The sequence below is a fragment of the Morone saxatilis genome, unplaced genomic scaffold, assembly GCF_004916995.1.
Source record: "Morone saxatilis isolate NCDOM2014 unplaced genomic scaffold, NCSU_SB_2.0 Contig20, whole genome shotgun sequence".
NCBI lineage: Eukaryota > Metazoa > Chordata > Actinopteri > Moronidae > Morone > Morone saxatilis.
In genome coordinates this window covers 20099957-20116003 of record NW_023339763.1, presented here as the reverse complement: position 1 = coordinate 20116003, position 16047 = coordinate 20099957, and the positions used below count along the sequence as shown (strand labels likewise).

General features: G+C 41.3%; 1 protein-coding gene across 1 annotated transcript in view; it reads left to right on the top strand.

The window, feature by feature from the left end:
- The window catches only part of srrm3 (serine/arginine repetitive matrix 3), a 36000-nt gene extending 21933 nt beyond the window's left edge, over positions 1 to 14067 (top strand). Inside the window, exons 9-13 of the mRNA XM_035665918.1 lie at positions 357 to 519; positions 8835 to 9130; positions 9285 to 9536; positions 9623 to 9748; positions 11952 to 14067. Of these exons, the coding sequence (XP_035521811.1) occupies positions 357 to 519; positions 8835 to 9130; positions 9285 to 9536; positions 9623 to 9748; positions 11952 to 12225 (1111 nt within the window). The 3' untranslated portion in view covers positions 12226 to 14067. The remainder of the gene's footprint in view (positions 1 to 356; positions 520 to 8834; positions 9131 to 9284; positions 9537 to 9622; positions 9749 to 11951) is intronic.
- The last annotated feature ends 1980 nt before the right edge of the window (positions 14068 to 16047 follow it).

Sequence of the window (16047 nt, the reverse complement as noted above, 5' to 3'; positions counted from 1 at the left end):
ATATACAAATAGTGATGAAATAATAGGAAATTGGTTGAAATGAGACAAAAAGAAAACCAAACTGGAGCAGGAAATAAATTAAAAATGAGGTACATCAGAAACTTTTTTGACAATTGCTGACAATGAAGATCCACAGAAAGTGAAAACAAACAAAATCATTGCAGCTTTATTCATGTTCATTGCACCTTTAATGAATGCAAATAGAAATATGCATATTGATTCAGCTAACACATTCTTCATCCTTACCAATGTGAAGCTCTCTTCAATCCAATTTTAAGTCAAACACATTTTGAAGATCTGATCCGGGTCCCCAGAGGCTTCACCTACAGTGTTTCTGTGCGGCTCTGCTCTTCCAGACTGAACTCCAAGCACAAGATGGACGGACAAAAGGCGTCCGGCACCTCGCTGTCCCCAGGCCCCAACACTCCTGCTGCATGGCACAACGGGGACCACACCCAGCGAAGCCGCAACGGCAAGGCCGGCAGACTCAACCACGGCGAGGGCGAGAAAGGGCACGATGTATGTAATCTCCTCTATTTTGCTCCCACACCCCCGCCCTCCCCCCACCCACTCCAACGATATCTACCACAGTCTCTGCAAATGAGTTTTATCTTGCTCTTCTGTGTTGGTTGACATGAATTCTCATCTCCTTTGATGTTGAAAGACTTTTTCATTCTTTTATCAGTTATTCATAGGTTGTAGGCCAGTTATTATTATTGATAATATTATTTTTGACACTCCTGTGTAAAACTTGTCGCTCCTGCTGCTTTGTTTCTGGCTCTCTTTGACTCCTCTGCCATCTTGATTTTTTTGTTTGTTCTTGTTGTTTGCTGGTAACAGAGGGAGGGAGCAAAGAGAAGAAAGGTTCTAGTGTTTCTGTTCAGCACACATCCTTCTGAGTCGAGGCACAGCATTAGCATACCACACCTCGAATGGAAATATGAGCCACACTGGCACACAATGTTTCCAAATGAATGAGCAAAAAGATGTGTAGTTTCTTCCGAACGGATGCCTGCTAAGGCATAAGGAAAACAAAATAGCCAAGGACAGGTATGACTACTACAAACATTTGCCCTCCCCTCTCAAAAAAGGTACATGCCCATGAAGAAATATCAAAGGAAAATGTGTCTGTCAGTAATGAGAACTTCTAGGTTTTTACAGCAGATAAAGTCATAATGAACCAATGTTGATCAGACGTCTGATGGTGCTTTAATGTGATAATGATCTGAAATTCCTCCTTGAACTGACTAATCCAATTACTTAATGGAAAGTCTTCATCCAAGCATGCCAAAATTAATTGTAACAAAATATGGCTAAGAACAAGGTGCAGCTCTCCATTCCCAGTATCAGCTGTTTGTGCTGGGGTGTATGTAAGATTTAAAATGCCTAAATTAAAACAAACCAGACAAAGAAATACTGAAATACAGTACACATTGTTGTATATACAGTATATATACATATATTCCCCTTTTTATGCATTTACAGGGAAAAAAAGACAATAATGTCGCCTTTTTGTCTTTAATAACTGAATACATTTGTTTTATTATGACATACATTTTTCATCTCACATTTAAGTCACAGAGAAGCAAAACTTAGAGCATCTTTAGCTTCTGAAAAGTGATGTATTTCCACGTGAAATGGAAGATGTGAGTAGGGTTTAGTTATGAAAGGGATTTAAATCAGATGCTACTGATTGGATTGGATTGGCTTGGATTGCTCAAAAGTGAGTGTGGCTTAGATATTATAGTGAGATGCAGAGCAGAGAAGAAGGATGAAGGTTAGATTAATAACTTATACCTTAATCACATTCTTCGGAAATGTAAAGAAAGTTTTTGCCAGCTGCAACACAAACCTCTCGTTAAGATATAACTCTGCTAGCTAACCACAAGCTAACAGTCAGGTGCGGTTTTGTATCGATTCAACACATTTATGTTCCTTCCCCAAGTTCATTAATCATCAAAAATATTTTACATTTTCCAAGAAGAGAAAAAAGAGATATTTTTATATAAAAATACTTTTTTGTATTTTTCATCTTGCTGTGTTAATAACATTAAATCACAGCACAGAAAACAAAGTGAATAATGTATTGCATTTTAGTGTTGTCCAGCAGAGAGCAGCATAGACCTGCCAATACTCAATACAATACAGTTATTAGTTTTTATCAGTAGGTGCTAGGGAGCTTTTTTTTAATGGAGATGCATCACGCATGCAAAAGTGAAAAACAATAACAGCTTGGGGCGGAACCTGGGGTCGACCTTTGCTGAGATCATTGCTGGCAAAAACTGATGACAGCAATGACAAACAGCCTTTTAAATTAAAACAATGTTCTGTTGGCTAGCCAGCTGCAGGGACATTACTCTTGAGTTCACATTTAGTTACATTTGTGATATTTCACTTTATTTCTTTGTTTGATTTGTTTTTATTTAGGCATTTTAAATCTCCCATAGGGATGAGCTGCATCCTAAAACTGCGTTGTGCTACAACTTAATCTGTATCATCCCTGGACACTAATAAAGGGGTTACAACTCTGTTCTTAAAATAAAAATAAGCACCACATGTTGTCCATAATAGGCTCCTAAAGTCTAAAGTGTTCTAAATCACACATATATACTCCTCTCTACTTGTTCAATTTAGAACTGCTACTCGTTTGTTTCGACTCCTTTGAAAGAAACCATCTCTCGTAGTCTCTGATAGACAGTGCCTGTGAAGAGATTTCAATCACTTTTTGCTATTATGGAAACAACCTTGCTCTTCCGTGCTGTAAATTGATCATTAGAGCTACAGTAGGATGACAGCCATTATGTTCGAATGAAACAAAAGACATCACTTAAACCAAAGGGATCACTTGTGAAATAATCTTGGTCCGATGAATAAGCATCTAAATGGGCTGCAAACAGCCGGTAAACACTCGCTCCAGAGTACTGATGTCTTCTATTTTCTACTCCAGCTTGCTTGTGTCTGTGAGGTCTTATCTGGTCTCTTTCTCTCTCTCTCTCTCTCTGCTTATTTCATTCATTACTGTTTCTTTTTTTTCCTTAACAATTTAAGTGGTATTTACCCATGAATAAATGCCCAAATCTTTCTGTCTCGTTTATATAAAAAGCACTCAAATGCTTTGGAACTGGACCAAGTAGGTTAACTGGGTATGTGTAATAGTTTCTTCTTGTCAATACAGTTGTCTTTCTTCTCAAGCACATGCTCTGCTCAGTGATAGATCCTCTTCTCCTCCAGGCGTCCAATCAGCTCCTGCAAAACCACCAGGAGTTAAAACACATGCTCCTCTCTGTTGCTTTACTTTACCATGTCGATGTGCATGTTGCCCCTAGGTGGCAGTATCTCTTCTGTCCATGACGTTTGTTTCTACTCTTATAAGCTCAGGCCAGTGGAGAATGGCAAGGGAGGTCTGTTTGATCCTGTACTTTGGAGCCATTCAGTTGGGATGTAGCGAAAGAGGAGCATTTAATTGGCTCACATTCTTTTTAAGCAGCATCTTTGTAGCACAAGGTGATGTTGCCACTCTTGTTAATCTCCACCAAAAGCTAAAATATTTGTTTTATGATAATGATCCCCACACTGAAATCTTTGCACAGGAGGATGGTTATTATGTGTGACAGATCCTGGATGCAACTGAAGTTTGACTTTACTGCAGCAGTTGTGTGGTTTAGCAAATGTTCTGTATAGCAGCTCTGGTTGTCTATCTATCATCTCAGTTTGTGTTCCTATAGTCGTCCTCTAGCCCCGCTTGGATCCGTCTCATCCACTGCGTGGGAGACAGTCCTTAATGCTTCCCATAAAAAACCTCAGGGAAACAGCTCTGCACTGCTCTTTATCGGAGGTGAAATTAAGCGGATGTCTGTTTACCAAACCAACAAGTTAGTCCCTCTCCTTGAAGACGTCTCTCTGGAAAAACTGAAACGTGGGGTTAGAAAAGCATCAATCTTACCTTTGTGTGTACTTTTCCAAGTTTGTTTTAGAGTGTGGCTTGATCTCCTTGCTGCTCCTTGTGGCCAATGGTGGAACAACACCCACTACATCTGCAGTGCATCGATCATAGAGTGTTACAGCGACTCTCAACAGACCATTATGACCTCCGGGGATCATGTGACTGAAGGAGACAGCCGGAAATGTCAGTAGGATAGTTTTTGGTAGCTTTGCTTGCAGATAAGCTTGCTACACCGTCACATCACCCTCACCTTGCAGGTCATAGCGGCCTGTCGAGACTCTCTCAGGTGTGTACTGTTCTTTGGCCACAGGGGCCAATAATGAGTCCGTTACAGACTGGTGCACCAGAATAACTCAAAAAATACACCAAGCTCAAAAACTTACTTGGACGAGCTGCACAAAGAGGAGATTTATCCTTTATTTTAAGTGTTTTCTGGTATTATGTCTAATTTTTTTCAAGAGAAAAGGCTTCAAGGACGAGGACTAGTAGGTTTGGTAAAGGCGTGTGCTTAAAGGTTTAGTGCAAAGGATTTTGCGGCATCTAGTGGTGAAGTTGCAGATTACAACATCCTCTCCTCACCCTCTCGTTCCAAGTGTGTAGGAGAAACTATAGTGGGCATGAAACTCTCGAACAATGTGAAAAGCCCTATCCAGAGCCAGTGTTTGGTTTGTCCATTCTGGGCTACTGTAGAAACATGGCGGTCCAGTTATTTTCAGGTGATTATACACTAATGAAAACATAGCTAGGTATATTATATTCAGTTTATGCCAATAGATCCTCCTAAATGTTACACACTGGACCTTTAACTGACCCTCCTCCGATGAAGAGCAGCAGCCGCTTCCCCAAGCTTTACAGTGGGAAACATTCGGCACTGTCTGAACGAGACGGTCCCAAACGGGGCTAGTCGTCCTCTTGCTCATTATTAATGGATGTCTTCAAACACTTCAAACACAAGTACATGGACTCTTGAAAATAACTAGGACAACTCACACATTTATTAACATGATTGTGATTTTAAAGGGACCCAAGCCATTTTGAAAGTAAGCTCCCTGTACACACAAACAGCTTAAACAGCAGATTTGACAAAGCTCCCTGAGGCTCTCTCTTCCCGTACCGGTGTTTATAGTGATAAATACATAAAAAAACAAAAATAAACAGATTGCCTGGAAGAAGGCTGGGCTGACGTCCAAAAAGTAGAGAGTAGACAGGTGCTGCTATTGAAGAAGACCCAGGCCAAAATGTGACTGGGGTCCCTTTTAAATGTGCGTACTTTCTAGTTGTCCATCTTAGCAGTGACTGCCCCTCCAACACTCTTCTACCTCACCCCCCCTCCTCCCCTCTCTCCTACCTGTTCATCCGTGTCATGTGTGACTCACGGCTCAATCTTTGTTGTCCTGGCATTTTCCTTCCCACGTATCTTTCACATCTGCCAGCTCTGCATGCACTCCTCCTCCTCCCCCCTCCTCCTCCCCCCGTCCCGTTCTTCTAGCTACTCTACTCTACATGGATGTCCACTAATATGACAATTAACTCTATCCGCTTACCTCTATCTCCCCCTCTCCCAACCCCCCCGTTTTGATACAAATATGGCTGCATTTGTACAAGCGAAAAAGACAAAGCACATCATGTAGTTTATAGTTTCATCCTTTGTTTCTAATTTTAGTTTGATTTGAATTCCATCTGGATTTTTTATTTTATTTTTCTCCCCCTCTATTTTCTTTTTGGTTTGTTTATTTCTCCTTAGTGTCTGGACAAAATATGTAGCTTTGATACTAAAAGAGGTCATTGTCTTTTTCCCATTTCGCTGCGGAGAACATTCCTTTCTCCTTTTTTCTTTTTTCTTTCTTTCCTTTTTTTTGTTGATATTGCATACGTGTCACTGATTGAAATGGAAGGTAGGTAATGCTTTGCCTACGCACGTGATCTTTATGCAGATGAGAATGTGACAAGCACCCTAGCCTGAGTGACGTCAATGTTTCTCTCTCTCTTTCTCTCTCTCTCTCTCTTTCTGTTATTTACCAATGGTCTTTAACCAAATTAATCTAACTTCATCAATTATGATTTGACTCTTAAAAGATTGGATTACGTAGAGCTCTGGTTTTTCTCTTTCCTCCTTAACTTCATCCTGAAGTCCAATATCCCGCTCTATCTTCCAGGTCCATTTCTTTCTCTTCTTTTGTTTTCTTTCTGTTTTTGGTAGAATGCATTCCTGTTTGTCCAGCATCTCTCTGTTTGTTGGTGAATTAGTACATTCGTCTTATGATTTTCACCATATTGCTTTCCACGACTGTTTCTAACAACTGTCATAAGCACCAGTGGTTGTGTGTTTTTTTTATTATACCGCTTAGTTGTCCTTTCTCTAGTGGAGAACGGCTCTTCTTTCTGTAAGGACCAGTTGGTGCTTTTGTTGTATCTTAGATTAGGAAGCAGTTCAGACAGCACATGATAATGCATGCGGAAGAGCCAGCTGTATTTGGTTTCACAAAACGCCTTTTGGAGATTTACCCTCTATTTATGGCCTGCTTACAATGAGCAGTGAATAACTGTGCATCACAAGTTTCAGTCCCCAGCTCCCACTGAATCACTAGTTCTATTTTCTGCTGAATACTTAAAATAGAGGTTTGGAATATATTTGAACCAATACTCAGTTTATAGGATAAGGCTGGCATTACTCTATGTTTTTACTTACTTACTTATATGAACAAATCCCTTGAAAAGACCTAAAATAACAATGTTTTAGTGTACCAATACTTTCCGACTCCCTATTGTGTCTGTGGCACTAGCCCCAAATCTATGAATTCCTACTGAAGATGTCAATTTTGAAAAACTGGTCACAAATATGCAGTTGAATTATTAAACAAGTCTACAGCCAGAGATAGATAGATACAGTGCTCCTTTGAGCTAAATGCTAATGCATGCTAACATGTACACAATGGCAACGCTAACATGCCGTTGTTAAGCATAGATAGCACTAAACACAAAGTACAGCTGAGGCTGATCGGAATGTTATTGGTTTCGCAGGTATTTGGTCATAAATCACAAAGTATCACAAAATAAAATCTGACCTGATGATGGCACTAGATCAGGGGTTCACCAGTGTAAGTAGGATTCATCCTCTGGAGACGTTGAATCTCTATAAAATGTCATAGTAGTCTGTCTAATAGTTGTTGAGGCATTTCAGTCTGAAGTAGACTAACTGACTGACTGGCAGACCAACATTGCCATCTTTAGAGCTATGAGAGTGGCTTGATAAGACTCAGCCCCCAACAAGTGCTCTTTACTCTTGTCGAATGACAAAATTACTATTTTCAGCCCTGGATTCATACACATTTGGTGCTCTGGTGAGCATTCACTAAGCCATGTGAGTGAATAATAATTTTTGCACAACAACAATGGAGCTCTGTGACACAGAGGAATAAGCTAAGCTATCATGGTAGGATCAATTCATTGTTGGTTTTGGTCTTTTTGTGGGATTTATTGATAATAAGTAAAATACATAATATTGCCAGCCTTAATCTTTAAGATAGTGGTCATTATGTAAACTCCTAGCTTCAAGATAATTCAGTCTATTTGTGGCTCTTAAGGTAGTTTTCACGTTCAAATCCCAAAGGATCCAATCACATTCTTATTGTTTTATCAATTAGATGCAACTTCACTGAACCTTCAGTGACCAAACACTTTTTTGGGGGGTTCTTACATCAGTCTATCCCCTCATAAAGAATTACTATAAAATGTGGTTGAACCCAAGTCAATCAACTCCCTGGAGCGACATTAACAGAAAAGTTGGCTGTTGTGATACCTGTAAGTGTCCTGTATGAAGGAGCCCATGAACACAAACTGATGTAACCAGTAGAAGCTAAAGTAGTTAGCCTGTAAATGTGTCAGGCAGTAAACCTACAGCTGCTCTGTGGTAGATACTACATGGAGAGAAAAATGGTAAAGAAAATACCTTTAACTCTCGCCAGCCAGTTGCTCTCTGATGTTTAGGAAGGTGACTGGGCCCAGAGGATTTACTCTCTGTGTGAGGGATTCCCTGCACATTGTGGTTTTCCTCTTTGCTTTTTGAGTTATTTTCCATTGATTTCCATGCATTGTCTCATGAGTCACTGGCAGGGAAGGGTTTTGTGTCTTTTTCTCTTGCATTTTGTGAATCTAATGATGCACTTATGTTGCCCCACTTTTCCCTTTTCTTCATACCTTACCTACTAAAGGAGGGAATACCACTTTATTGGTAAGTGGATGTTAACCAGAAGGGAGTTAAACAAGAGTAACCATTAAAAAAAAACAAAGAAAATGGGTCGCTGTTCACATCTCAGCAATTGTCTTCAGGAAAAAATATCCAGAAAGAGAAAATTGAGTAGCAGACGATTTGTTTTCTGATTCGATTGATTCAATAATTGTGATCTTTATTTTGTTCCTTCCATTTCTGTGATGTTCCGTCAAGTTGTCTTCTCTTTCTGTTTTGTTTCATTTTTTTAACCATTACTAAAAAAAAAAAAAAAAAAACTGAAGAAGTCCTCTTTTTCTACTCTACAAAATCTGTAGCTCTGTACTTTCTGCCTCTGCTCTTAAACTTATTTGGTTCACAGTTTTGTTTTATTTTTTTTCCCTCTCTTCCTCCTCCTCCTAGTTTTTTTGTTTGTTTTTGCGATTATGATTTCTTCAACTCATTATGGTTTTGCATGCCAAGTATTGCATGCGCTGCACCATAGAGGACTATCTATAAGCCATATGGAGAAAACCTAGATCTTTTTCTTTTAGATGTTTACCTTCTTTTGGCAAGTACACCGTAGCACTCAGTCACCAACCTGGAAACACTCTAATGCTCTTTTTGTCCTTTTTCTTTTTTTTTTCTTTTTTTTTTCCTTTGTTGGTCATCATTTCTCTACAGAAGCTCCGTCTGCTGACCGCTAGCTCTGCAAGCATCCAGTCCACTCTGCTGAGAGAGCACAAGCTCCACAGCGCCCCCAGCAGGAGCCAAACGGGACAGACGTGCGCAGCAGGAGATGCTGGGAGTGTGGACGCAAGGAACACAGCTGTAGGGAGCTCCGTAAGCCAGACGTCGGGGAGGAGAGGGAGCCAGAGAGGCCAGAATAAGAGCTCCCACTCCCCTGCTCACAGCAGCGACTCGGCCCACTCCCAGCACAACCACGCTCACAGAGGGAGGAACTCCCGTCACCAGAGAAAGTAAGCACAAACACTTCTCTTTTCACTCTCTCTGCAGGCTGTTCATGTAGCCTGCAATGTCAGGATTGTATCTCTGCTGGAACTTTCCGCTTTAGTTTTGCCACTGAGAGATCATTATTTGACATTTGCTGTGCTGTACTGCCAATTACCTCAGGACAAAAGGTGGCCACTCTTCCAAACGCCACCACCGCTCTAGTCGGGGTCAGGCACACCACCGGAGCACATCAGCATCTCCAGGACGCCATTCACACACGTCAGGCAGGAAGAAAGAGGAGTCTCGGAGCAAACCCAACCTCCGGCAGCGCAGCAGCTCCTGGAGCAGCGGGCGTTCATCCTCTCACTCTGCCTCCAGAGACAGAGGCCCCAGCAAGGCCAAGTCCCCACACAACAGACAGAACAACTCCAGGTGAAAGCTCGTTCTCGGGCACACTTTGATTTTGATCTCATACGCTCTGTTCTGGCCTTTCTGATGGTGTTCTGTGTGTCTCGCAGAGAGAGGGACAGCCCTAACCGCTCGGACACTGACAGCCGAGCTCGCCGCCGCTCACGCAGCTACTCGCCCATTCGCAAAAGAAGAAGAGATTCACCCAGCTTCATGGAGGCTCGCAGGATTACCAGGTAACACAGCTGTGCAGCATCATAAAGCCTCCTCCTGATAGTTTTAAGATTTCCATTTGGACATACAGTACCTGTGATCACAACTTACTTTGTGGACTTTCCTACAGCAGAACAAACACCAGGCTCCAATAAGACAGTTTGTCTTTTGAGTTTTATTCTCAGCTTTTATGTGTCTGGAATGAACAGCACTTAGACATGACACGCTTCAATGGATGTTACTCTCTGAAGTTAAAACATGTCCGATAATTTCTCTGCACTCATTTAATTATCTCGGAGCCGAAGTCGTTCTTTTATGGCTTCAAATTACAACAATGACAAACAAAAGGATTAAAATGAGGGAATTTGTTCCTGCTCTTACTAACAACTGAAAGTTTAGAGAACCGCATTTGAATCCATTAAAAACTGCAGGCACAAATGAAGGAGGTGTAAGTTTTCTGCTTTTATACATTTATATCAATCTAGCTAATAACACATTTTAATGAAATTGTTAGCTGTCATTGTGCTTTTTTTTATTTTAGTATAACAAAAAATATTAGGAATGTAAATAGCTGCATTGTTAATGCAGTAACCCTATAATCAGGTGTACTTTCACTGAGAGACAAATTTCCATCTTTACTACAAAGAGCAGCACTGTCCTTCACTGCCTCATCTCTGATTCATGGTCAAGTCTAACGCTGGAGAACATATCCTGAACAGTGCCTGCAGTCTGCAGGATGTAGTTGGTGCTGTCTGTATTGTGCTTTACTGACAGGTGTATATCAATTTCTATCAATGGGGGTAGGCTAACCAACAGAAACACCTCTCAGACTGCAGCCTCATAAAATGATCATACACATTGAATCAGTTTCAACAAAAACTGAACATTTTAAACTGCATGAAAGGAGCATTTGTTGTAATTCCACTGCATTTGTTTTAGCTAGCTGTACCTAATAAACTAGCAACAGACAACAATAAGGACCTAAAATCAATACAGAAATGTAGTCAGATTACAAATGCCAAGAGAAATATGTACTGAATTCATTTCTATTTATTTATCTAGTCTTTTTGATTTCTTATAGTTATTTTCATTGCTCCATTAAATATGGATCCATTATCTGCTTAATAACCATTCCAAGACTCCCCAATACTGAGAGCACATTTGTACCATGTATCCTCTTTTGCCAATGAAAATAGAAAACTTTTGAATTATTTATCTTTTTATAATTTTATCTTTTCCTTGAAGTTTGTGGCACTTGCAATGTCACCTCTCTACCGCCTCATACAAGTGTAAATAGACGTGGGTGAAACGTGTGTACCTTGTCATCTTTCACTCCAGTCCTAAAGGTCCTGATGCCAAGACAACGGGATGCTGCTGAACTGAGCTGCTGCAGGCTAGTTACCCTGGTAACAGTTGCCGTGCAGCAGGATGCGGCTAGTCTGACTCCTGAAGCTCGGCCGAACAGCAAACCACCCGAGGTCCCCTGAGTAAACCTGGTTTCCTCCTGTTTTTCTCTCTGTCCTTTCTGCTCCTTCATCTCCTTTCACAAAGAAACTCACACCGACTCTAAAGCTGCACCCCACTGCGGTAATGCACTAATGCTGTAGCACAGGGAGACGGAGATTAAAATGCTATCAAGGTTTATTTAAGTGGATATCCCTCTATTGCACAGGCTGTGGATTCTCATAGCAGATACAGAAAACAAAAGCGAAGGCTGAGTAATCTCCAACGCTGCTGAAATGACAAGGTGAAACACACCTTGTAGCAGCAGGGATACCCTGATAGCGTTTATCTCTCCCCGCACTGTTGATTCTTCTGGGTGTTGGCCTCCACTGAGAAGAAGAGGTTTTTTTGGGAGCTAACAGCTCATTACCTTACAGGAAGCACTTCCCGGGTGGCTATTAACAAGGCAATCTAAGCTTAAGCTTAAACTAACAACATGCCTTTCTCTGCTACATGTGTGATTACAATGTGAGTGTGTGTGTGGTTGAACAGCTTGGACTTTGTTAACCCATATAACAGCTCTCTTTCAGATCCTGTACTGATCAAGTCTACCACTTGTGTAACCTAACATTGATTTGTTCTCAACCAACCAAATCTTGTCTTAATACCTCATGTGTTTTACATCAGCATCAGTAGACCACTAACTCGTCAAACAGTCGTCTTTGTCTGGCCTCGCTGTTAACTCGCCATCTTCCTCCCCCCTCCCTCCCTCCTCTCCTCCAGTGCTCGGAAGCGGCCGATCCCGTACTACCGGCCCAGCCCTTCGTCGTCCAGCTACGACAGCAGCCCGTCGCAGTCCAGCCGCAGCCGCAGCTACAGCAGCTACAGCCGCAGCAGGAGCCACAACCGGAGCTACAACCGGAGCCACAGCAGGAGCCGGAGCCGGAGCTGGAGTCGAAGCCGCAGTCAGAGCCGGAGCTGGAGCCGCAGCAGGAGTCGCTCCCGCAGTCACCACAGTTACTACACCCGCAGCAGCTACGATAGCCCCGGCTTCTGAGCGCAACAGACAGCATAGAAGGGAAACACAAACAAACAGAGGAGCAGTCCTGTTGAATTTACCGTGCTCCGGTTCAGTCATGATGTATCTTTAACAAGCCCTCAACAGCGCCTGCACTGCTGTACAGTCCAGGGCCCTCGACCCTAGACATAATCCCTCTCCAACACAGAGCCTGGATCAAAGAGGAGGGATGTATTTTCATATAGCACATTATTATGAAATTGGCTGTCACTGTTCATGTCCTCACATATACAAGGTATTAAAGGAAATGGGTTACCACATGTCAAAAATTAATTTGGTAGAGCCCAAAGAACAAATCTTGCTGTATGTTAGCACTTTCTGTCTCTTCTTCCACAAAGCAACCAAAAATGAATTCATTACAAACTATATACTATAAATATATATATATAAATATATCCTAACAATAGGAGCTGAGTATAAGACAAAAAGAGGACACATCAGCTCATCGGCTTACTGTACATTTCAGAAAATCTCACTTTTTTCTCCCCCCTCATCATGTACTCATCCCCCCCCACTTCCATTTCACCGAAGCACAGAGATCAACAAAAGTGAGAACAAAAGAGACTTTGGCGGATGAAACAGGAAATGAAAGAGAAAAGGGACTTTTTTTATGATGAAAATTGTATTGTATAGGTTTGTCTGTATAGATGTAAACTCTCTTAAGTTCTGGCTTTGTAAACTATGCACTGTATATTCCATCTAGTTTGAAGAGGCTTGTTTAGCATGATGCATCGGGAGAGACTTGCTGCTCGATGGACAGTACCTGGCTGGAATGAAAGGTGCCAGGGTGCATCCGTTCTCCCCTCTGACATATCCAGTATGTCAGCCACCTGCATACAGAGGTGAAAGGGACTGGGGGGACAAAAACTATGTATTATGTACTTTTACTCTCTTCCCTGTTTAAATGATTATGTTGATTCTGCTAATGTGTGTGTGCGTGTGCCTGCGTGCGTGTGTGTACCTCCTCTGCAATGACCAGTGAGGTAATTATTTGTGTGTGTACCACTGTAGCCTGCAGCTCAGGCTGCTGTGTGGTATTGTACAGGAAAACTGTCTGCAAAAAGTCTCCATGCACACTTTTTGTGTTAACTACAGCTATTTATAATTCTAATTGTATTTATCAGTTTATTTATTGGGCTATTTATTATTTTATTTATTTATCATTCTGCCATGAGCTGTAAAGCAGTTGGATCATGCTTCAATGATGAGATTGCTGCAAATGTATTCCCATTTGTAAATGAACTGTACATGTTTTACACGGGTTTCTTATTGTTGCGAAGGATGACTATCGCTATCAGATGAGCGAGCGGGGTGAAGATCCATTGCTGTGTGTTTCAGATGCTCTGATTTTAGCCAGTGGAACCGAGTCTTCGCCCACAGTTACTCCCACGACTGCCATTATGGCGTCCCCTGCCTATTGTAACGGTTCATTTTAATGTCAGCCATTGTGGCTCTGCTTGTATTGAGAAGCGAGGGATCAGCCTCAAACAGAAGCAGCACATCTCCCTGCGATTAGAGGGAGTCCATTATTCTACACAGCCACCACATACTCTAATCCCTTGTATAATGGCCGCACCATGTTTCTGTACCGTACAGCTACGGTAGTACGGTAAACAAACTGGCGATACAATCAGGGATCACTTTAAGTCTTCCTTACCATTCGTCCAGTCTCATGTCACTCGCACAGTGTTGCATTCCCAGTGTAACCCAACTATGATACTCTGCAAACCTGTTAATTTATTCCAAGTATAGCATTGCCCCTTTGGTTCTACAAGTCATTCTTTGTAGTGTACGAATTATTATACCTGACAATAAACAGAAACAAATGGGGAAATGATCATACTCTCTCTTTGTCTTTCTAACTTCAGTTGAGGTGATATGATATCGTGTAGGCGTTGTGCATACATTTCCCTACAGATGGCACCAAGGAGAACCTTCCAGTACCTGATTATACTGACTTAAAACTTGAAACCTCAGGAAAATGTGCTAGAATGTTCTCCAGGTCTGCCAAACTATTGCAACCTCCGGTCAAACCAGGACAAAGGGGAGGATGGGGTCTATTTCAGGGACTGTGCTGATACAGTATCTACACAATACATTTCTGCTGTCAGATACTGTAACGATATGGGGTTATATGTGTTTAAAAAACCCTAGAATAAATAAAGAAAATAAAATTGGGAGTAAATTTGAAATAAGAAAATGACCTCAAAAGCAAAACCTACATTAGAACTATACCATTTGATCCTCCACTTTCATTTCACTGATCAGGTTTGACTCTTTCTTCCTCCCTCTCTCTCTCTCTCCTCTCTTTCTCTACCATTGATACAGACAGCTAGTTATTGTGCTAATAGGGTGTGAAAATGGTCCCTAGAAGTGAAAAGTGTAATTTCCTTTTCTACCACAAAAGTATAAAAGAAAACAGGCCTCTGTACAGTTAATTGAACTCCTTTTCGCTCACAATGAGAGGGGTAACTGGACGGATATAAGTTTTATCTTCAGTCATTCGTAACATTAGCAAGGTGTGAGGAAAAAACTAATAGGATCCAATGTTAGTCAGTGATTGTGCTTGTTGGGGCGCCCTGGTAGCCCGCCTGGTAGAGCTGGCGGTCATGTACAGCTGAGTCTCGCTCAGCGGCCACAGGTTCGACCTGTAGCCCTTTGCTGTCATCCCCCCTCTTTCACCCCCCCTTTCCTGTCACTCTTCAGCTGTCACTATCAATAAAAGGCAATAAAAGCCCAAAAGATAAATAAAAAAACCATAAGCTTGTTATATAAGGTAATTGTCTGTCTGTCAAGTTACCACATTGAGCAGTGTTGCGTTCACTTGAACTCCCTCCGGTTCTCCAGCAGAGTTCCAGGGGTTGAAGATGCAACACAAAGCCCTGCATGAGCCTGCTGGAACTCACTGGAGCCTGGATATAGGATTTGGTTTAGGCTCAGGAGTTGATTTAGGCGCACATACTCTAATTCATTACAATCAAACACTGACACACAACACAAGAGAGGTTCATGTTTTCAGTTTCATTCCAGGTGATATATTATATTGCAATCTGACCACATTGTTTAATAGACACATGATTTTGACCAATGGGAATGTAAGCACCCACAAAGCTTTGTGTCAGATGTGTAACTGAAAGCTTGACAGCAAAAATAAAAATACTGTATTCAAATGGGGCTGTCTTACAATTTCTGTGAGGTGATCTTTTGGCTTCAAATAATTTTTATTTACTCTGAATTAACTTTATTATTGAATTAATTTTTTCCCAAAATTTTCTTATATATATATATTATTAGAACAGTACTGCAGTAGGTAACATTTCTAAAAGTAATTTTTTTGTCCTATTTTCTGAAATTCTGACTATGTTCTGACAGTAGTACATGAAACAGATAATCTGTGAAAAAATTAGGTCCCTCAGGCTCCTCCATGGGGTCCTAATGGCATTTGCGAGAATCCACCAGGCCTTAACGAAAACAACCAATCAAAGCTGGGAAAGGTAGAAAGACACTAGGTTGGTGGCTTGAAGATAGTTTATCGTTGAGTCTCATTCCCAGTACCCAAAGTGTTGGTATTTGACGACTTGGGAATCTTTCTTTGCTCTCATTGGTTGTTTACGTCCAGGCCCGGTGGATTCTTGCAAATACCATTAGGATCACTAGGAGGAGCCTGAGGGATCTCATTTTCATACAGATAATCTATCACATGTACTACTGTCAGGATATAGGGAAGGTTTCAGTAAATATGCAAAAAAAAAAAATTATATATCTAAAAGTTGCTTACTGCAGCTTTAAGAGAAGTAACTA